General features: G+C 28.5%; 3 protein-coding genes across 3 annotated transcripts; 1 reads left to right on the top strand and 2 right to left on the bottom strand.

The window, feature by feature from the left end:
* Positions 1-98: 98 nt before the first annotated feature.
* Positions 99-6,701, bottom strand: LOC111028254 (lachesin-like). Its single transcript, XM_022306822.1, has 6 exons — positions 6,380-6,701; positions 2,305-2,546; positions 1,911-2,167; positions 1,568-1,831; positions 1,351-1,490; positions 99-437 (listed from the first exon to the last, which is right to left on the bottom strand). The coding sequence occupies exons 1-6, from the start codon at positions 6,423-6,425 to the stop codon at positions 301-303; spliced, it is 1,086 nt and encodes a 361-aa protein (XP_022162514.1). The 5' UTR covers positions 6,426-6,701; the 3' UTR covers positions 99-300.
* Positions 6,702-17,700: 10,999 nt separating this feature from the next.
* Positions 17,701-20,605, top strand: LOC111028269 (protein ALP1-like). The gene is made up of 3 exons (XM_022306849.1): positions 17,701-17,969; positions 18,038-18,283; positions 19,652-20,605. The coding sequence occupies exon 3, from the start codon at positions 19,776-19,778 to the stop codon at positions 20,565-20,567; it is 792 nt and encodes a 263-aa protein (XP_022162541.1). The 5' UTR covers positions 17,701-17,969; positions 18,038-18,283; positions 19,652-19,775; the 3' UTR covers positions 20,568-20,605.
* Positions 18,489-21,283, bottom strand: LOC111028264. Its single transcript, XM_022306835.1, has 2 exons — positions 20,837-21,283; positions 18,489-19,425 (listed from the first exon to the last, which is right to left on the bottom strand). Exons 1-2 carry the CDS (start codon positions 20,961-20,963, stop codon positions 18,710-18,712), a joined length of 843 nt encoding a protein of 280 aa, XP_022162527.1. The 5' UTR covers positions 20,964-21,283; the 3' UTR covers positions 18,489-18,709.
* Between the last annotated feature and the right edge of the window lie 2,784 nt (positions 21,284-24,067).

Raw genomic sequence — 24,067 nt, 5'->3', positions numbered from 1 at the left:
AAAAGTGAACAAAATATAGGCATGTGACAATAACAAAGCAATAATATTGGTGTTAACACATTAATAATTTGTTCTTGGATGGAATAATTATTTATAAATCTAGATATGTAATATGTATGCAGCAATCAAGTATAAAATAAAGGCAGTTGTGATGCTTTTATACCCCTGGCGTAGTCTTGGATAAGTCAAAGGGGAGGAGGTTGTAAACAAATGTTATACTATGGACATTGTAGGTAAAGGTTTTTAATTCCTTTGGCTACACTATTATATCCATGAATTGTTCTTGGACGGAAGGCTAATTTAAAAATAAAGGTGAACAAAGAATAGGTATATAGCAATCAAGAATGAAACATTCACACTAGCAGTTTTGATGCTGGAGCTTCTTAAGTGTGATGATGGTTGGCCACAGGCTGGCGGGCATACTGGAATTATTGTTTCTGTAAAGTGAACAAATAATAAAAGTTAAATTGCGTTAAAACTATACACTATTCATGTTTTAAAAAGAAACATTGGTGGCGACCAGTTTTCATCGACGGTGGTCAGGCAACACTCGTTTGTCACCTGCCGTGTAGTTAAGCCATACACATTACACAAGCCTGCACACAAATGGACCCCCGAGGTTCCTTCTTAATGTAAATGGAGTATAGAATTTAGAAGAAAACTTAATTATTTTATAATAAATATTACAACATACTAGATTTGTATACTGCAATTAGAAATTGTTTCTATTAAATACTTTAATGTATATGTAAAATAATATTAGTAAAACCAATAAGAGGACGCCATGCATGTATTGACTCTGGTCTGACACACGTACAACATATTAAATTGAACATATGCATGCAATAATACATTTTACACTGTTGTTTTTAAAATTAGAGTGAATTAACTATTTTAAAATTTAAAGGTACAGTTATTATTTGGGCATCACAGAAACTTTTATTGATATTTGAATTTTAAGCAAGTTATAAATGTTTTAAAATTCACAAAAAAATTTTTTTTTTAAATAACCATAACTTGTTGCGTATGTAATTAAAATACCGATATACATTATAGATGGCCCTGGATGATCATCTTACCTTTAAATGTTATAAAAGGTCAATTCATCCTAATTTAAAAATAACACGAGTAAAATGTTGTACATTTACAATATAGAGACAATTGGGGGGGGGGGGGCAACAAGAAGAAATACATTTTTTCAAAATCGATATATTCCGTCAATTAAGACAAGGCAATTTGTTTATGCTAATGCATTATTTAATTTATACCAAATATTTTTTTCAACACAATTCAAGTTAAGCAAGTTGAAAACTGTATTATGAATATTATGTTAATGGAACTAATATTTACCATAAAGATTAACTGTTACTTCAGCAGTTCCCAATACATTTGATGCTTTGCAAATATAATCACCATATTGACGTTTTTCAATTGTGATAATACGTATTGTAGTGTCAGTAAATTCATCTGCAGTAGCAAAATGGGAGATTCTAAATGAAAAAGAAAACTACATTAAATATTTTCATCACAATTTAAACATTTTCAAAAACTCAACAACTAAGTATACCTATAATGTTGATTGTTGGATAGTTGTATTCCATTATTTATCCAAATAATGGCTGGTGGAGGATAAGCCTCAACATGACATTCGAGATCCATGTCATACTGTAGAGCTTGTCCCAAACGAGGTTTAGGAACAGTTATAACTGGTGCAAATTCTACCTCTATGGCAATATTACGCCTGGCACCTTTTCCAACACCATTTTCAGCTACACAATAATAAGTTCCGCGATCTTCTTTAGTTATAGCCGGAATTTTCAAAATATTACCTCTAGAAGATTAAATGTATGCTTAATTTACATGAATATTCAATTTTTTTATAGATATACTTATTTTGTTACTGTTAGTACCTATAAATTGATCCCCCTGTGGGTAAAATAGCATTATTTTCACGTCTCCAGGAAACTCTAGGACTAGGAAATCCACCAGCATAACATTCAAGTTTTACTGGTTGACCCTCATTTACAACCAATGATCTAGTTGAGTTGTCAGAAATAATAGGAGGTCTGCGCACTTCTAATTCTACATCAGCAGATATTTTGTTGTTCAACCCAAGCAACACTTGACAGCGATAGTAACCAGCATCTGTTTCTTGAATATCCTTAATCTGAAAATTTAAATTTTTTGAAAATAAAATAAAAAGCAGATGCATAATGCTTAGATTATTGACTAACAAGAAGATATAAGACAAGTATAGTACATTCAATTTATGGTAAAAATGTATTTAAATAAATATTTAAATACCTGTAGAGTGTAACTAGTGCTGTCAATGTCTTGTCTTAATGAAAATCTTGAATCTTTTATAATAAGTGTACTTCCAGATGAAAGCATAACAGGTTCAGTTATTTTTTCTTTATCAACCTTAACCCATAAAACAGGGAAATCCATAGCATATAAAACTGAACATGTCATCTCCGCTGTGCCACCAATATCTTTTATAGGTTTTTGTGTTATATGAGATATTGTGGGTGTCCTCTGAGAAAATGCTAAAATTAAAATTAAATATTAATAATTTTACTGTGTTACATCATAATGTTATTTATAATATAAGTAATAAGTATAAACTAAAAATATGATGAATTAATGGATTCATGGATTAAGCCAGAAAAATTCATAACTATTATAATATAGATAAATATAATAGTGATCTATAGTGATCGAGTCACATGACCACCATACCAGAACCCTTTTTCTGACTCTTCATATTCTTTATATAGTAAAATTTAACCTAATTACAAATTGATTGTCATTGGTTAATTCATACTCATTAACTTAGGGTAAAATTATATTGTTTATTATTATTTAAAACAGAAATATTTTTATTGCTATTAATTAATTTAATGTATACCCACATATCTTACATTTTTAATGCAAAAACTGTTACACTTAAATAATTCTAAGTTTATCATAATTTATAATTATATCAAGTTTAAAAACATATAAAATGAAAAACCTCTATAAATCTTTAGAATTCAAGTCTTAATTTTAACACGTTTCTATAAATAATAAATAATAAAAAATAAAAATAATTAAAGTTAAGGTTTTCCTAAAATATTTATAAAATAAACCACTATCTATTAAAACTACTACTTAACTTTAAAGAGTAAGTTATAACAACATATTAATATTTTAAAGTTTATTATTCTATTAGTCAATAGTCAGTAAAGCAAAAAAAAATGTTTAGAAGTTATTCTAGGTGAGGGGAAGAAAAAATAAAGACAATAACCAACAATATATTATGTAGGTAATTCATAATAATCTATTATTTAACTAAACATAATAAAATACATACTCATTCAAATTTTGATAACATTAAAAATTAGTGTAAATCTTTAAATACAAAATTAATTAATACTAACACAATGTTAACAACTTTTTTATTCGCAATAATATATATCAAGTTTTGTGTTAACTAATAAAAAATAAAAGTTCTTATTACCATGTTGAATTTACTCATTTAAATTTGAATAATATTTATAAACTTAACTTTTAACTGATTGGTTATTTTAATATTCATTTTATAAATAACGAGTTATTTTTAAATAAATCTGAGTTAAGTAAATAATTAGTAAATATAAGAAAAAGTTACACATAAAATGATAATGAAAATCTTTTACATTTAATTTTCAATTTTCATTACCCAGAAACAAAAATAATACATTTTTGATACCATGGAATTTAGGAATAATAAAAAATAATAACGCATGCTTATGAAAATAAATAAATAAAATTACAGAAACAATAGATGATTATCATGATGATACCTATAAAAGAATATTTGTTTTTAATAGTTACTGTTAAAATATTTAACCATTTGGGTTATGCTCAAATATATTTTCAATTGTTATAATATTTAAAAATATAAAATAGCCAATTGCCAACAATGGCTAACTGGACTTATGAAATATTTTTCAATTGTTGTGTAGTGTAGGTTAATAACTTTAAACTGCCTGTATTAATAGTGTAGTGGTATATTCAATTCAATTAAATATTTTAAACCACCTATTGATTATTCATAAAAAAAATTAACTTCACTTAAGTCAATATGTTAATAGTTAGTTTCTAATTGAAGTTTTAATTCTTAACTTAATTAAGTTAAAAATTCACTTAATACTTTTAGCAATCATTCCTATTAATTTAACTTAACAAAGTTCAAAAATATTAACAATTAATAAATAATAAATATATACCAGTAGAAAAAAAATATAAAATATAAAATAACACAAACATTTAAATCATTACTCTTTTGATTACCAATGAAAATCATACAAGTTAATCATAAAGAAATATAAACTGATTTTTACTTATTTTAAATCTTACAAGGTATGCTATTAAATTTTGATTACAAAATAATTTATTTTATTTTGAATTTAACTCTGTATGATATATTATACAATAGATATATTTTACTGGTTTACTCTATAAGTCAACACATAGGTAACAAAACTAACTAGCCTTGAACTATTATTCTAAGTTATAAAAATATATAGATCATCGAGATCAATCTATAATTACTCATAACTTCTTTAACCGTGTTGACAAATAGTAATCTTAGGTGGTGCAATGTTTTTTTTTTAAGTTTAACAACTAATCTATAAAAGCCTGCTGCAGTCTCACCTTTAAAATTATTTATTACCTACCATCATTAGGTACTTCATTTCAATCGTCAAATTTTAAGTAAAAGTCATCAATAAAAAGTATGGTTCAGTAGATTCTTGAAAAAAACTAATGATATTTTTAAAAGCATACATTTTAATTTACTTGAATGTAGAATTAAGTATGAAGAATGGGAAAATGTGTACAATTAAAAGTATTATTAGTTGTTGTCAAATATTTCATAAACGGATTTGATGAAATAATTGGACAGTGTTCTACTATATCAGCTTGGAGAACATCTGCTGCTTCAGTATTATTTAATATTATTTCATTTAGAAAACATAATGTCTATCCCAGAGATTACTTTAAAAATGAAGAATTTTATATACCTATACAATGAAAATAACATCTATTATCGGGTATTCTCATTATTATTATTATAATCATTGTTACATGATTTATGTGTAATAAGAATATTATTTAGTTTTATTACATTTATAAATATAGAAATTATGTTAAAATAATTTTAAGTATTTAGTCATCAATAATTAAAACATTAGTAGTAGCTATATTTTTTATCAAAAATGTTTGAATTCTTAAACCAAATAAACATATAGCCCACCTCATGTTCTATAGCTCTACCTTTGAAAAAAATATCTATTTGAATCCTTAATATTTAACATAGGAACTTAATGAAAAAAAATGATAATTTTTTCATAATATTAATATTATCATAAGTATAGTAATAATTGCTCTAATACACAGACTGTTCTAAGATAGATTTCATAGTTACCGTTTAAGGTAAAACATATGTGAATATTTTTCAAAAAAAATATTTAAAAAATGTATAACAATTATGTATTATTAAGTATGTGACCTACCGAGCAAAAATTGCGTTAAGTATGTGACATACCTGTATTACCAGGTTTAGTATGTGACCTACGAAGTCGATTATCTATATTATGTACAGACAATGTAAGGTCTATTAACAGACGAGATACATTTTTTAAACTTTTTAAGAGATATACAAAAAGTGCATTGCTGAACATTATTAATTTTTTATAGTAAAATAATTTTATGACTTTTTGACTAATCTTGATATATTCCTATAACAGGTATGCACATTCATACATTTTTATACTGAAAATTGTTTGAACAATTTTGACATTATTAGATATAATCCAATATTATTTAACATTTGTATTACTAAATAATTAATAACTTCATTCAAGGATTGCAATCATCAAGTTTTCTCTACCTGCAAAGTAGATTTTGAACAGCTCTAGACTACCAAAATTAAATAAAGGCATTTGAGTACATGACTGTTAATAAATTTACAATTACAGTTTTGTCATCGGTGGACCACCAGACAATGATTTTAATGGAGAAGCGATGCGTTACACCAGAGGTACCAACAAAGTCTGGGTAAAATAAAACCTTTAAGATATAATTACACCCAATAGATATTGTAACGCAAGATATCATTGCCGACTGTCTTGTACTCTCGTATAATCGAGTCGATAGGTCGTACCGTTCTCAGACAATTTAACGACAGGAGGGCCACTCCCTGATTCGACGACAGAAAAACGTGTTCACGCCCGGACTGTAGTCCGTGGTGAGACCCTCAGACCCGAATCGGTCAACAATGAAATCAGCATTCGGACATTTCGTCGATCTGTTGCCGCCATTATCATTATCGAGATGTGTTGTAAGTGATACTCACCGAGGTTGATGCACAGCACAACGAGGACGCTGTAGACATTCTTCATCACGATAAAAGGCGTTTAATTCTACGGGCGCGGGAAGACGAAATGGACGGAATAAAATACTAGACCCGACGGCGTTAATCGATCGCCGGCCGAATGAGAAAAATAAACGTGATAATCGTATACCGAACTAAAGGAATAAAAAAAACATGGATACCGTCTGACCAACGGGCGCCGACGAATGACCGATGAGTATAGCGAGCGTCGTCTCGGCGGCAGGAAGTGACAACGGTGTTGTTGTTGTTGCAGTGAGTAGACGCGTCTGCGTAACGAACACTGCCCCACCTGTGGAATTCACATGTTCTTGCGCCACCGGCCGCCCGAAGCGCTTCGCCTCCAACAGCGGAATAATTCCTTTGTCTTCGGTTAATAATGACGTATACTTGGAGGTGGAACTGTGGAGGGGTAACAATCGCGCATCTCTCTCGTATAGTCTTTATTGTTGTATTGTCGTCCTTCTGCCGGAATTCGAATTTTGAACTCAGGAGAGGGGCTTGGTTTTTAACACACCACATGCAGACGTTGACGACTATAATGTTATTTGTTATTAGCTTATTGCTTATTATTTTCGTTTAACGGGCCCGTGCGTATTAGTCAACAATTCGACACAATAGTTTTTGATATCTATATTCTATACGGCTATAATACCCGGGTACCAACTTAGTACTGCCAATTACCTCTCTAAGTATCTGTATTTAACCAAGTTTTTTGCTGTAATAGGTGTAACTCAAAAACGAATATACCTTACAGTGCGCGATACATGAAATTTAAATAATATTATGTACGTGTTTGTGTTTATATATTGTTACGCACTTTGAGAAACATTTGACTTTTTAAAATTGTTAAAAAAAAATGTTATGCAAGGTCAAATTCTTTGAAAATTAAATACAAAATTCCTCATATGTTTTTCATTTATCTACCATTTAAAAAATATTGTTAATACATTTTTCTCAATACAATTTATAAGCGTTTAAAGTTTAGTTAGAATTAATACAAAATTCATCAAAATCACGAACATTCTCAATTTATTTTGAAATTAGAACTTAAAAATATATTTACTTTTTATATCAAAGATTTAAAAATTTAAAACAAGATTTTTTCATAGTTTTTTCTACCTTTAACAAAAGAAAAATGTGTACCCGAAAGTCAAATTAATTTTTTATGATCATATTATTTATGTTCAGATTTTGACATTGGATATTTACTAGTAAACCAACGGTTTCTCATGGAACATTTACTTATTTTGTAGTAATTCATTGAAAAACGAATATCCTTACTCCTTAGGTATGTGGAATTCTCACCTAATATTTATTTTAACATTTTCAAAATAATTTAACTTTTCGAAGCTATTGATAAGCACCTTCAATTTTTCCTATAAATATAAAATATCGATAAAACGAAATTGATTTTTTTTAATTATCGCTCATTCCTTATTAACCTTAATAATAGAAATCATATTTTAAACATTTAAAAGAATTATAAGGCACAACATCCAATCAATCTTTAGAGCTGCTTAACTAAAATATAAAGCAATTATAATAGAATATACCTGTATAGGGTTCTGAATAGCATAATATCAAGTAGTTTTTATTTTAACACGATTAATTATTAAACATTCATTGGCGGATATCCATTGAAAATTTTGGGGGGGGCTTCGATTTTTCTTATGAAGCAAAGCCGTGGGGGGCTACGCCACCATTGCCAGTGTTCATAATATGAGGAAATGAAAGAACTGTATAAGTTTTCAAGACTTGAAATAATTGTAGATTATATAAAAGTAACAACTAAAAATTATATGCATAATTTTATAAACAACAGCGCATAGGATTGTGCTCAAAGTAGTCAACATTTAAAATTTTGAGATTAGGTATCTAGAAATTTACTTATTGATTTTAAAATCATTTTTATGTTTTAAATTCTTGCAATTTCGACAAAATTTAATATTCAAACATAAATAACGAATTTTCTTCTGGAAATTTTAACAGAATAATATAATGTTAGTTGTATCAATTATTCAATTTACTATTATATCTGAATATATTGCCTGTACTGGAGACAAAGTCAGGGAGATTTAATTTAATATATTTTTATTATTTTGCATTTCTACTAAGTACAATTACTGAAATACGTAACATTATTTAGACTTATTTTTAAACATTTTATTGGGATGTACCTATGTAATATATCTACGAGGGTATATCATACGTATGAGTATATTATTACATTACCATTTACCATAGTAGTATGTATATTGTACTATACTTATCTACTTAGTACTTAGGTACGAATGACTTAATAGTTTGTTAATTGTTAGTAGGTACATGCATAATTAATTTTTAATCAATACCTACTACCTACTGTAGTAGTATCATTCGCTATCAAATAAACTCAAGAATAAAGGTTACTAAATTTATACTTTGAATTCGAATAAAAATATTACAGGTACATTAACTGCTAATAACCTTAGACCTTAGTAGATAGTTAAAGTTATATCACGGAAAAAAATATAAATACCATTATAAAAACAAATGACTGTGGGTAATAAGTAAATAAGTACTATACTTACTAGTAACTACTGTTAAGTATATTCTTAATATTTTATAACTTATGATTTGTACTATTTATTTCAGAATTTAAATCGAGCTATAAGCAGGTACCTACGTAACTGTAGTATAACTATTGTGTCAGAACCTTATATAGGTAGTTATAATATGTATTTTAGTTTTGTGTGTTTAAATTATTTGGTGTAGAGAGGCGAACATAATATAAACCCATTTAAGTACCAACCTACATAATGGGAAATGTAAGTAATTATTAACTATAATTTATAAGTACTAATTATTGATTAAAATAAACATAATCGAGTCAAAAAAATGATAAAATACTTGTAGCCCATGTAGGAACTATTTAATAGTAATTACTACAGTTATACAGAATCTATTTTTAACTTGTATATTGTATGGGTAGTTACTTAGGTACCGAAATATTTTATTAAGACATCGGGTACTAGATATTTATATATTTGTTGTTGTACCTAAAGTGTTTAATTATTATCTATCTTAATATAGACTGTTATACCGAACTATTATAAAATTGTAGGTATAATACGTAGGCATAGATCATGGCTTTTGTATGTCATAAATTATAATAGTTATAATCATGATACATATTATATTGATATTATAATCCTATGGTTACTACGTAAAAATCTTTACTGAATTAAATATTGGCAATTATTAACGATGAAGATTATAAATTTGAAAATAAATATAATATACAGTGAAACCTCCTTTAACGAACACCTCTAAATAGCGGACACCTCCAAATAGCGGACGTTTTTTCGGGGACTGGGACATTTTCACTGTTTATGTATAAGAAAACTTCTAAATACAGGACACTCTAAATAACGGACACTTTTATGACACTGATATTAATAATTTTTATCTTAAATTAAGAATTATTTTGGATTACCTGAATAAAAACCTCAATTATTAAGTTATTTTATGTATACATTATTAAACTGTATATGAAAATCTTATCTTTTCCGTTCAGTCACTTTATCGTGTCAATGAAATATTGTAACTAATGCATTGTCCTATGTGCGTTTAGTTGTGTTTATGATGCCAATATACGAACGCTTTAGCATTGCAAGCAGTAAAATGCATACGTAAATATATTTCTTCTATCGAGATACAGAATAGTTCATTGTACTTAAACACAGTCCAATTAAAAAATGCCTTAACACACGAAATAATTACGCCTGCAATTAGTAAACAAACTAAAGTAACAGATTTTTTTCAGAAATGTTAGGTAGTTTTTATTTTTGTCGGGTATTTAATTAATGTAAAAATAATATAAAATAAAATTATTGAATTTATTTATTGAAAAAAATGTTTTCCTCTAAATAGCGGACAAAATTTCGGCGACCGAGAGTGTCCGCTATTCAGAGGTTTCACTGTATTATATTATATATTTTTATAACCATAATCTAAAAAGGCACACCTAAATATACGCAAAAGAACTAATATTTTGTTACAAAACAATTTTAAACTCAATTTTTCTATGAAGGTCCACTAAAGGTTGGTAACTTAAAAATATTATTTGAGGGTACTTGAAACTCTTAAAATATAATATCATAAACAAATATGATAATATGCAAATAATATTAATAACCTACCAGCAACAGTAGTATATATTAACATAGTATTATTATTACTATTGCCAGTCATACACTTATACTTGACCAACAGTGCCATCATCAGACGATGTTTTCGGATTTTTAGAATAATATTTTGAATTTTTCCTTGGAAGATGACTAGTGTTAATATTCTCAGTTACTGTATAAATTTTTTTGGCCATTCGGTTAAAATATTAATGATTCATATTACATAGGTACTTATATAAAAATATGCAAGTACCTATCTGAAAAATAAAAATGTACCTACACATTATATAATATATATATGTACCAACGTAATATCTGAACCGAAAAAAATCTCAGTTGAGCAGAGTATATTAGAGAAAAACAATTATTTAAAAAATAAAAATGATATTTTAAACTTTCCCAAAAATGATGGAAGTTTTCAATTTTTTATATACCAAAGGTATATTAATTATTTTATCGAAAATTAAAGTATAATATATTATATTATACTCTATGCGACTATTAGAATATGAGAATAAGAATATTTTTTTTAAAAGGTCAACTTAATTCTAACTCATTAGTCATTACTAGGGCTGGGATTTTAATGCCCTAAAAAATTTCGAAAAATGCACTAAAAAAATGCATTTAAATTATATTTATTATAGGTTAAAAATTAGAAAAACAATTTAAATTATACTACAGTAATGTATTTTTTTTTTTTGTTTATTGTATGTTGTTACTTCTTTAGTTTTTTTATGCTTCTGTTTTCTTAATCATTCATTCTAAAATAATAATTTTAAAAATTGATGATACTATATATAATTTATTATTCGTACCGTCAGCAGTTTACCGAAAGTTTTTTGTGAATCGCAACAATTTTCGTTCATTTTATGAAGAAATTATGAAAAATGCTCTAAAAACCAAGAAAATGCACTAAAAACATAAAAAAAATGTCCTAAAAATGCATTTAAGAATTCATTTTGTCAAAAAATGCAAAAAAATGCAAAATAAAAATACTTTAAAATAATCTGTATCACCCAAAACACATTTTATACTTACGGATCAACGTTTCAAAACATCAGAAAAAAATATGCCTTTGCATCAAAATCCCAGTCCTAGTCATTCACTACTTATTATATACACATTATTATACACTACTACATAAGTAAGAACTAATAAGTATTAAAATCATAGGTCTAGGAGTGCGGTGTACGCAGACTTAAATCTAAAATACAGCATTACAGAATAAAGTGGCCTATTATTTACATTCACCTGAATTAATTTTGAAAATTATTAATTTTATTATACACAGATAGGCTGTATATAACAGAATTAAAATAATACAATTAAATTCATCATTTTGACTGTAATTGTTGTAAGCTAGGCCACTAGGTAATATTTTTACAAAATAAAATAAAATAATATATAGGTAATTATGTTTAATTTGTTCAATCACTGATAAGAACAGGAGTGTATTTTTTTCTCTGGCCAATGTTATCTCAAAAAAACAAATTTAGAATTTATATAATTTAAATTAAAATAATTAAAAAAAATTCTGTTTTTTTAAAATAAAATCTAGATAATTTCTTATCACAAAATTATCAAATTAATTTTTTTGAAATCTACTGCGTATTTATTCAAATTTATTTTCTTGTTCTATATGTGTATGTGCGTAACTTGGAAATTTTTTATTGAGAGGGGGGTGAACTTTATTTGATGTCGATATACTGTATACTTAAATAGTTAAATACTAGATATTATACCTTATCTGTGGAAAGTATAGCATAATAATATTATCTAAGCTAAATCTTTACTGTAGAAAGTATAATTAAATGACATGATGGAAAAAGCTTGATGAAATGATGGCATATTAATGTGATAATACATATTCAAAGTTTTTAGTGCTTTTTTTTTGCATATTTTTACATTTTTGGACTTAAGGGCATATTTTTGATTTTATATTCATTTTTTAAGTTTTTAGTTCTTTTTTGATCATTTATCAAAAATCAAGCAAAATAGGTAAGTATTTTTTCGTAAGTTAAGGTCAACAATTACATTACATTTTGATGAAGAATGAGATCAGTATTGACTGTATTATTGTTTTTTTTTTTATATACAGATAAATACATAGAAAATAGAATAAAGTACTTACCTAAAATAAAATATTAAATTTTTAGTGTAATTTTATTGTTAACTCATATTTAACTAATGTTTCAAGTTCAAGTAACTAAATAAATAACAATATTATATAAATAAAATATTTAAAGAAAAAATTGTAAATTTATAGTGTAATATGAGTGGTTATTGTTTTTTTAGGGAATATTTAACTGCATATTTGATGATTTTTTACTCTATCCATAACATTAAATATACCTTTATAATGTAATAATATAATAACTATATATACCAAAATAAATTTAATATTAAACAGTTAAATATTATTAATGATTACATAATTAACAGTATTGAAAAGTTATATCAAATATAACCTTTCGACATTCTAATAATATTTAAATTTAAATTTAAATGTCTATATGATTGAAGTATTTGTCTTATTTCTGTTAAGTCTGGATTAAGCCGATCAATTAATGAATCAAAATTAATTTTAGAAGTTTTTTCAAAATGTAATAATAGTCGAGTAAACTTCTTGGCCAATGGTTAGGGGCCAAATGTTTTGAGATGCAAAAGTTCACTCAAAGCAGAACTCATTGGAATAGATAGAACATTTTTATAAGTACAGAATATTTTGTCAAATGAGCCAATTAACTAATTAAGTATTTTAAAAATACAAATAAAATATTATACTTTTCTTGATAAAATTCTACTTTAAAATGAATTTTCGGTAATATTTTTCTAATTAATTTACAAAGTACCATGGAAAGCATTAGCCCCCTTACATTTTTAGTTTACGGCACCCCCAGTTTACGCCTATGTTTATGTGAATACTTTATACATTTATTAGGTAATTTTAGTGTAATTATTACATTTTTTAGTTTATTGTTCATATTTTTCTGTATGTATCGATTGGTAATTAAAATAAGTACCTATTTACACACGTGTTTACGAGCTTAAACATTGGAACTTGGTGTATAACAATAGTCAATAACAAAATGTACGCTATATTCTTAAAAGAAACACTCAATATTTCTGTAAATACGATTCTTATTGAACTACCCTATACAGTATAGTATACTCAATTGTGAATAGGTGGTAGGTATTATTTACACAGAAAACATTTTAAAATGAAAGCATTTCAAGTATTTTTCAATTTTATATCGTTTATATTGATTGACCACCTTATTGTACACACATACAACATCAATTAACCGGAATCTGTAAGGAATGTTTCGCGATAATTGAACCACCTATTTGAGATACGACATAAGTCAATAAAAGGTAATTCGGAGAAAACAAGAAAAAACTGTTTTTACGCTACCAGTAATACATGGTCATTTCTCTTTTAAACTGATTATTTACAATGGTAAAATTAAATATTTTTTTTTGGAAACGTTCACACATGATCCGTCCATCATTCAATAACACATTCCACTCAATATCTCAATTTGTGATATTTTGCTACTTAGGTAAGTCGTTTCTCAAATAGGTGGTTCAAATAGTAATTATAAGGGGATCGCAGCACACGTATTTACCATGGTGGTAAACTGGTCAATTACACATACTTCGGAATGTTCGATTTTAATTTATATCCAGGATTCTTAGATACCTAGTAAATTTTTAATTTTAAACGACCTGATAATCAACATATTTTTTTCTAAAATCCCATAAAATAATTGCATTACATTTGTATTTATTTTGGTCACACCTGATTTTAAATCAAAAAAGTGATTCCTAAAGAACATAAAGTATTAGTGTATAAATATGTTTAGCTTATTAATTCAACCATTTTTTTCAAAATTACAGTTAGACTTCAAGAAGTATGTTTAATTTACTATTGCTTTTAGCAGTTTTTATAGATATGCAAACAAAAATATCTTTCATTTTCTACGACTTATTGACACTTGTGTCGTGTCGGAGTTATAAAAAATTACCTAATTAAACACACTAATTTGCATTTATTACTCACACGTTGCACAACCCAAATGTGCATGTCACATTAATCTACTGATTATTACCCCTTAAAAATATTGCTACTCTCTTGTGTCTAGCCCGCTTAAATAACAACGTTTTTTTTTTACTTTAGATAATTTTTCTCCAAACTTTTATAAAATATAAAATATCGAATATCAAAATTTCTTAGTGGGCCAAAAGTGTATAAACACGTGTAATTTTTAATTTTATAGATGTATGTATATTTATAAATATTTTTAAAAATAGTTCATTTAAGTTATAATATACTTAAATTACTTAGTTCTATAATTGTGATACAGGTGCTAATTGGCACGTGTATGCAATAAAAAATGTTGATATTACACATATTTTTAAATTATTTACTGAACTTTGAGTGATCTGTGATGATTTTTTTGTGGGCAGTGGTTAAGTGGTTTAGAGATCCCTGTTTTAAATTATCATAGTTCATAACTAATAATAAAACATTAAAACTAACCTTCGACTACTAAGATACCAAACAGAAAACAGTGACATTTGTAACTAAAGTAAGGTAGGTAAGTATAATTTAGACATTTTACATTAAATTGGTACCTACCTGTTACGAGTATTGCCAATACTACCTAATTGATTTTATAAACTTAATTAAATGTGTATATAAATAATATAATCCTGCATACATGACAACGACATAACGTGTATTGAAATATGATCATACATTCATATCCAATTGATATTGGTAGGTATAATAATGGATATAATATGTTCATAATAACATTTATGTACAGACATATAGTATGGTGGCTTGATAGTTGATATTTGGTGTAAAAATGAAGTGCGAACTAAGAAGGTACTTATCTACTATTATTAATGTTCGTCTTTAATTACAATATTCAGTAATTTTTAGTTGCCACTTTATAGATATTATAAATTGATTAAAAACTTAAAATAATTGATTTTATTATATCGCAATGTTTATGTTTAACAATTATAGCTAGGTGCCCTAGCCCCTAAGTACCTATACTTAGCACAAAAAAATCAAGTAGATCTATGTTAAAAATTTAAGATACATATTTTAAGTCTCTAAATTAGTAAAATAAACAAATTATTATGATTTTATTGGGAATAAATATTTTAATTTTCTTAAATTGATTTTTTTGTTAAGAATACTTTTCAAACTTTTAGATTCTGAGTGAAGGTTGCAGTCTGTCAGTCTATTATATTACTAAGTATATTTTATGATATTATCGCTATTAGATTAATTGATTTTATACAGTATATAGGTACTAGCTCAGTTAATTTTTGGCGAGAACATTGAATTTGATAATGTTATTGAATGTATAAAAATTACGGCAAAATAACTAAAATCGTTATTCTCTTTAAAATGTATAATTTCGTCCAAATTTGAAACTAAAATATCTATTACAAAAAAAAAATGTATTAATATACATTTTTTTAAATTTGTTGGCTACAGTATAAACTTAACTACTCATGTAAAATCTCGTTTTACATTTTCATTCGTTAGCTATAAAAATTACACAACTAACACATTTTTAATCACATAATAATTTGAAAATTTTCATGATTATGATGAATTTTCTAAAAATTTGAAATTCAAATGCTTATAAAAAATGGTACTTTTATAAATATAATTTCAATTTACAATTAACTTTGTATTCAATTATCAACTTTTTTAACTTAGTAAACATGTTTTTATTGACATATTTAGAGTAAAAATTTAAAAAAATCTTTATTATTTATAAATAGCTTAAAAAGAGTGAAATAATTTTGAAAATGTTGTCATTTTATAAACGAAATGTTAAAATAAACATTTTGTGAAAATGTTGTCATTTTATAAACGAAATGTTAAAATAAACATTTTGTGAAAATATCATGTATTTAATGTTATTAGTTTTTGAATTACAACTATATAAGAAAATCGTTCAATAAAAAAACGTTATTACACGCATTAGATAAAAGTCGTAAAAAATTTAAACTTAAAGCTCATAAAAAATGAATGTGAATTCAGGGTAAATTTTTTTTTATGTAATAAAAAGAAAACCTTATGAGGAATCTTGTATTAAATTTTTAAATCCTAGGTAAGTATACAATTGGTAAAAATTTCATTTATCTTCAGTTATTTGTTATTGAGTTATACAAATATATAAAATCATTTAATATACATTTAATATACTGCAAAAAAGTATTTTGAATACTTTTAAATTGTATTTGTATTTATATTCAAATACTAATGATTAATGAAAGACAGGTGGCTGCAGTATTCAGAATACGTATTTAAGTACTTGCGGGTGTCAGTTGTATTTGAAATACTTATTCAAACAATATCTTCTGTCTTTCAAAAGTATTAGAATATAAATACAAATATGATTTAAAAGTATTCAAATTTCAAAATACTTTACAAGGAGGTACTGTAGTTTTTTAGTTTATTGAAATCTTTTAACATGTATTAATGATACATGAATGATGTACCTGTACTTCAAATTATTTATAAATACATTGTTTAATTGGTTTAAGAATTTCCATTGAATATTATATCTTATCTAGATAATTTTTGGGTTATCTTTGTTGGGTTCCCGCCAAGCCATAACATATCAGCTCTTGGGCTTTTTGGAGGTTTTTATCTGCTTTTAACTATATTAATATACCTACTACCATTGATTTTATGATATACATAATATTGTATATATAAAGTCAATGCTACCACCTATACCTTCTTTTCATTTCACATGCTATATTTTAAATTTCAAAGGACTCAATTCCTTCTAAAAAGTTTTATGGGAACTCGAAGTTCATATGCAGCCCTTTTAATGTTTTGTTTGGTTAATCCCCCCCCCTCCTTGCAGTCCACACACAATGCAACTAAATGCGCTACTGTTTCCATGGAATATAATATAAAATATGTCTCTAAGCATTACTCATATACTCGTGTAGCGTATATTTATATTTGATATTTATGTACATATTCTTACCTACCCTATTCACCGATTGACAATAATAAGGGCGTCAAGTTGAATAATATTATACACGCACACGAAAATAATCATTACGCCGTGTCCTACGTAAATACGGCAAATCCGATAATCGCAATACGATGCGACCGATCCGATACGATTTCGTCATCCGATATTGCGGCGATCGGACACGTGGCAAACGTGAGATCGCATTAACTGACAATAGTCGTGCGACGGTTTTGTAGGTAGAAGGAACATTGTACATGCTAATATTCGTTTAAAAACATTAATCATGCCTTTAACAACACTACAAAACAAAATGCTTCTGACTGAAAATTCGGTACTTAAGTATTTATTATATAAAAGGTAAGTTCTAAATTTAATTAAATAATGGTAAATTATTAATAATTATAAGTGAATTTATAAATATGTAGGTACAAAAAAATTAAAAAATCGTATCTTACCAGAGCTATCATTTTAAAAGACCGAATGATTTTTGGTGAGTTTTACCATTTATATAACCAAGTACGTTGTGATGACGCCTTATTTCGATCGTATACAAGGATGTCAGTTGCAACATTTGACTATATAGTTGAAATAATACGACCAGAATTTGATCTAAAGTCAACAAATTTTCAAGATCCCATACCAGTTGAAGAAAGATTGGTTGTAACAATTAGGTAAGCATTTTTAATCAATGAAATTAATTTATTATATTGGTAGTAATTTATACAAACACACATAAACACAAATATATATTTATGTACCTAATAAACAAACATCTTTCAACAAAATAAAAAACCTTTCTTTTAAATAACTAATTAAAAACATTATTTTTTAATGTAAGTAAGTTTTTAAATCTTTAAAATGTATTATGTTTCTACTTGTATTACAATATTGTTAAATACATTTTTTTTTTAAAGCAGACACCCTTAACTTACTGCAAAATAAGTAGTAAAAAAAATGAATAAATATTTTTCAACAACAAAATAAAAAACCTTTCTTTTAAATAACTAATTTAAAACAATATTTTAAATGTAGGTACATTTTTAAATCTTTAAAGTGTATTTTGCACCTACTTGTATACAGTAAGTTGTTTAATAAACTTAGGACAAGTAAGATAATGCGACATTTAATGATGATTCTTGATTTTGCGACAACTCATTTATTAAAATATTTTGGAATTGATTTCTCACTCGAAGCTTTTGAATGGAATCCATTTTTTTTAAATATGGTAAAAGAGATTGGAAAAAAAGCATATCTTCATCAATTTCTGGAGCAGTTACATTGGTAAACTGTTGCAACAATGCGACTTTTTGACTTTCAATTTTTAATAAATTTTCCAAATACTTATCATCGTCTACTTTTGGTTTCTTTCTTTTTCGAGATAGTAAATGCTCTGAATCACTAGACTGGTTTGTTACTGGTGTTGATAGTGTACTTGTTTCATGTGTGTGTATAAATTGAGTACTTTGACTAATCTCTGTTTCAATTTCTGGTGTTGATACATAATTATTTACAATATCTATCGTATAAGGATTTGATACTCCCGTATCTGTAATATAAGAGTCATCATTATTTATCTGATCAATAATATGATTATCTTCATAATTTTCTGTAACTTCCTCATCCGTAATATTTCCATCAGAAACCCTTGGAGTTGTGGTATCTTTTAAAAAAAGCAACAAATTATAATAAGACCATTTCCCAGTATATATTTCAGCTCTTTCTTGTGGATCTCCTGAGCGGCATTTCTTAACTTTTTTTTTCTCTCTTAAGAAAGTGTCTCGTAAATTTCTCCACTTTTTTTTTGCCTCTTCCTCTATAAAAATAAATTAACTAAAATATAACAATAGCTCTAACTTCAAATGTTATATATGTATAACAAAAAATTGCTCAAAGAACAATTAATTGGGAACCTAATTTACTACATGTTCGTGTATTTTTAACGAAATAAAATATTTTCGATTTTGTGTGAAGAAAATCAAAAACAAATTTCAAATATCAAATTGTCTATTTTTTTTATTAAAATTGTTTATTATTTGTAGGTACTTGGCGACTGGACTAGCATTTAGACAACTAGCAATGGCATTTAGAATATCTAAGACTGCAGTGTCTAATATAGTGATCTAGGTGTGTATAGCTTTATGGAATTCATTAAAAAACAAGCATATGTCTACTCCTACAGTAGATGATTTTAAAAATATTGCAAACGAATTTTATAAGAAATGGAATTTTCCAAATTGTGTTGGAAGTTTAGACGGAAAACATATCCGTATGAAATGTCCGAAAAACTCCGGGAGCATGTTTTTCAACTATAAACAATACTACTCTATTGTTTTAATGGCAGTAGCTGATGCCAACTATAGATTTGTTATGATAGATGTTGGTTCGTACGGTAAAGATAGCGACGGCAGCGTCCTGTGTAATACACAGTTTTATCAACGTCTGGAAAATGGTACATTAAAACTGCCAAAACTGAGTAACTTGCCTAATTCAAATCTTAAAGCACCGTATGTATTTGTTGGTGACGAAGCTTTCCCGTTACGCAATTATATAATGAGACCCTTCCCTAGACAACAATTAGCATCAGCTAATGATAAAAAACATTATAACTATCGTCTTTCTAGGGCAAGAATGACTATTGAGTGCGCTTTTGGCATTGCATCTTCTAAATTTAGAATACTTCAAAAATCAATTGAAACTAAAGTTGAGAATGCAGATCATATTGTGAAAGCTATATGTATATTACACAATGTAATAATTGATAGAGAGAACGAATCTTCGCGTCAATGTACCATCATATCGGAAAATTTTAACATTGCAAATGTACAAGAAAGTAATAAAATAATGAGACTCCGTGCCAACAGATCTAACAATCGTGCTTCCCGTACTGCTATTGATATTAGAAATATATTTGTAGAGTTTTTTAAAACTAATAATATTACTGAAACAAATATGTAAGTAAAATATATGTACCTAATTAATATTGTAGTAATTTTAAGTAAGTTTTTACTATATACCTACGTATATTATAATAATGTATACTTAAATAGGTAGGTAACTAAAATCAGTTTCATTTCTTTAAGTTTCTAACGTAAAATTTTTAAACTGGTATTCAGTACTATTGTTTAGTTTAATCTCATTTTAATTATTTGGTTTAAAATTAAAAATACAGTGTAAAATGGATACTAATTATTAAACCTATTATTATTATATTATAAACTACTTACTATCCATTTTTGTATTTTTTGCAACTTCGTCCCATTCTCTGTCGGAAATTAATCTATCCCTATACTTTTTGTTCCACTTATTCCACAACACATTTCTCTTTTGTATTTCCGATATTAATAATTCCATAATTAAATAAAATAATATAGGTAAGTAAAATAAGGTAATAAAAAAATAATGTAATAATACAATAATATTACATTATAATATACGTAATAACTAATAAGTAACATCCAGCGTGAAAATCGCATACGAATATGCGATCAAAAACAAACTATTTTGTTTTTCAACGCATACGACTAAACGCATCCGATAAAACCGGTCGTATCGGTCGTGTCGCATTGGTCACGTCGGACACTCCCGTTCGTTTCCGGTGATTTGTTTATTTTTAGAAATCGTATCGGTCGCATCGTATTGCGATTATCGCATTATCGTATTTACGTAGGACACGGCGTTACAGCGACTGTATACACATAGATAGGAACGTTCCCCATCTGCGTGTCTGCTATATAGATATATGGCCATATGGGTGGTCGTTAAGGGAGACGGNCGCATCGTATTGCGATTATCGCATTATCGTATTTACGTAGGACACGGCGTAATGCGTGCCGTCACCCGGATCAATCGATCAAAAGACGAAAATGACACGAACCATTCGACGGGTTCATCGTCGACAAGCGCCGCGCAAACTACAGGTCGGATTTCGGGTAAATCAAAAATATTGTTTGGCGGTAGACTCGGTGCCCAATGCGATGTATCGGTATAAATCACTGGCGGTCCCTTCCAATAAAGAGAAAAATGCGCCAATTGGGACGGCATGATGCCCCGCGACGCGCAATCGGCGGGGTTATTCGCGGAATCTACGTGGTGCCATTGACAGTTGGGCACCAGTTTGTGTATTTGATGCACACGGTTAGAGACATAGGTTTTGAAAGATTCATGGGGAACCGTCAACCACGATAATACGATGGTCGAATCAGACCACGCGTGAATGCCGACTATATTTAGTTGCGACGCGAGAACATGGCTGAGGCGGCCTAGCCAACGAGATAATAAAACTGCCGCGTTTAATTCGAGACACGGCACTGTTAAAGCCTTTAAAGGTGCTAATTTGGTTTTTGTACCTAATAAAAAAATACAGCTTTCCGTCGGAGCATCCATGATACGCGCGTAAACAACTGCCGCGTACCCGCGCTGCGACGCGTCACAAAACCCTAGTAAAATACATGGCGCACCTTGACGCGATTGTATATACCGCGGAACTCGGATAGTGAGTAAAGACGATAAATCCGCGACAAAAGCGGCCCACTCCGAGCGAATATCGACTGGTAGGGGAGCATCCCAAGGCAACCCCTCGCACCATGTCCGCTGCATAATTGTTTTCGCCAAAAAGTTTGCCGGTGCGAATAGACCTTACGGATCGAATATCCGCGCTATTAACGACAATATGCCTCGTTTCGTATACACAGGCGCGGGATCTAGACGGAGCGCACAGCAAAAATCGTCACTATCGGAGCGCCACTCGATACCTAACACTTTGGTACTATACGCGTCGACCGTATCGAAAGGTAACGAACCTGAGCCGCGACTGTCGGCCGGAATTACGTTTAATATCGACGGCGTATTTGTCGCCCACTTTTTTAACTCTAGACCTGATTTGCTAAGCACGGTAATTAGATTAGACTGCTGCTCAAGCGCCTGGTCCTCCGAGTCGGCACCCACACAGATGTCGTCGACGTACGTCTGATGCTCTAATGCGTGACGCACAGCCGCGAAATCACCGCAATCGTCGGACGCGATAGAACGTAATACTCGCAACGCGAGAAACGGCGCGCAATTTACCCCGTAAGTTACGGTATGGAGCACGTAGTCCTGGAGCCTTTCGTGAGGGGAGTCTCTCCACACTATATGTTGGTATTTTTGATAATCGGGGAGAATCAAAAATTTGCCGATACATTTTTACAACATCGGCCGTAAATGCATGACGATGAACTCTAAATCGCGTTAATACATCGATAATGTCCTGTTGTAGTTTCGGACCTGGTAATAAACTACTATTTAATGACGGTCCGCGATGACAAGTCGCGGATGCGTCGAATACGACACGCAATTTCTTATCGCCGTCGTCTGGACGGTACACGCTGTGGTGCGGGATGTAAAGGCCTTCCCACACTAAATACGTCGATGTCCGTTGCGATGACGTACGTCAACGTACTCTTTTTGAATTTAACGTATTCAAATACGAATCCGCACACCAGGTACGACGCGTCAAAAGTCGGGTACGTCCGTCCGGCGCGTCGACGTACGATATAAAATTGCTATCAGTTGAATGCGTCGACATTCGAATAGATCCATATTTTATTAATATTTTAAAATAGTTTTATCTTCACAATTTGTAATTAACACAGTATTCCCAATGATGTAATCAGTAGATAGTAGATACCCATACTTTGACTACGCCACTACGGACAAAACTATTTTAGTCCGTTACTTTGAACGTAGTTAAAATATTGTGTCATACGAACATAATATACATTTTAAGTTTTAAGAAGTGTGGTCCAGTAGTTCCTTAAAAAATATATATTATTACAAATATTTTTTTAAATATGGAAGAACAGCTAATAGTTGAAGTCGAGAAGAGGCCAGTACTGTATGACAAAAGTTTGGGAACTTATAAGAATGCCACATATAGAGAAGAAATATGGAAGGAAGTAGCCAATGAGCTTAAAAATGACGGTAAGTTTTTAATATCCGCATATCAATAAGTATAATGAATATATGAATGTTTGTCAATAATATTTTTTATTGTACAAGTTAAACAAATATATAAAATAATAATGTTATTACCTAACTACTTATATTTATATACCTAATTATATTTAATTCATTGATATATTTAATAAAACACAAATTGAGTATATTATTTATTGATATATTCATACTGCCATGGAACTTCTCCGGCAGGTGAAATAAACCAATCAGCAAAATGGTTTCGTACATCCATTGCACGTTTAGTTGGTCTATTGTATCTGACTGTATGTAATTGTTGATTTTCACTTATTGTAGTGTGGGTTTCAGTCGTTTCTGAAATGTCATAAGGTGTTTCTTTTTTTTCAACAATTAGAAAATTATGAAGAATACAACATGCCAATGTAATACTTGTTGCAAAAGCTGCATTAACTTCAATTCTTTTAAGAAGCACTCGCCATTTATGTACTGTAATGCCAAAAGCA

The sequence above is a fragment of the Myzus persicae genome, unplaced genomic scaffold (genome assembly GCF_001856785.1).
Source record: "Myzus persicae strain clone G006 unplaced genomic scaffold, MPER_G0061.0, whole genome shotgun sequence".
In the NCBI taxonomy this organism is placed as follows: domain Eukaryota; kingdom Metazoa; phylum Arthropoda; class Insecta; order Hemiptera; family Aphididae; genus Myzus; species Myzus persicae.
The sequence above is the reverse complement of the archived record's forward strand: the minus strand, read 5'-3'. Positions and strand labels throughout refer to the sequence as shown.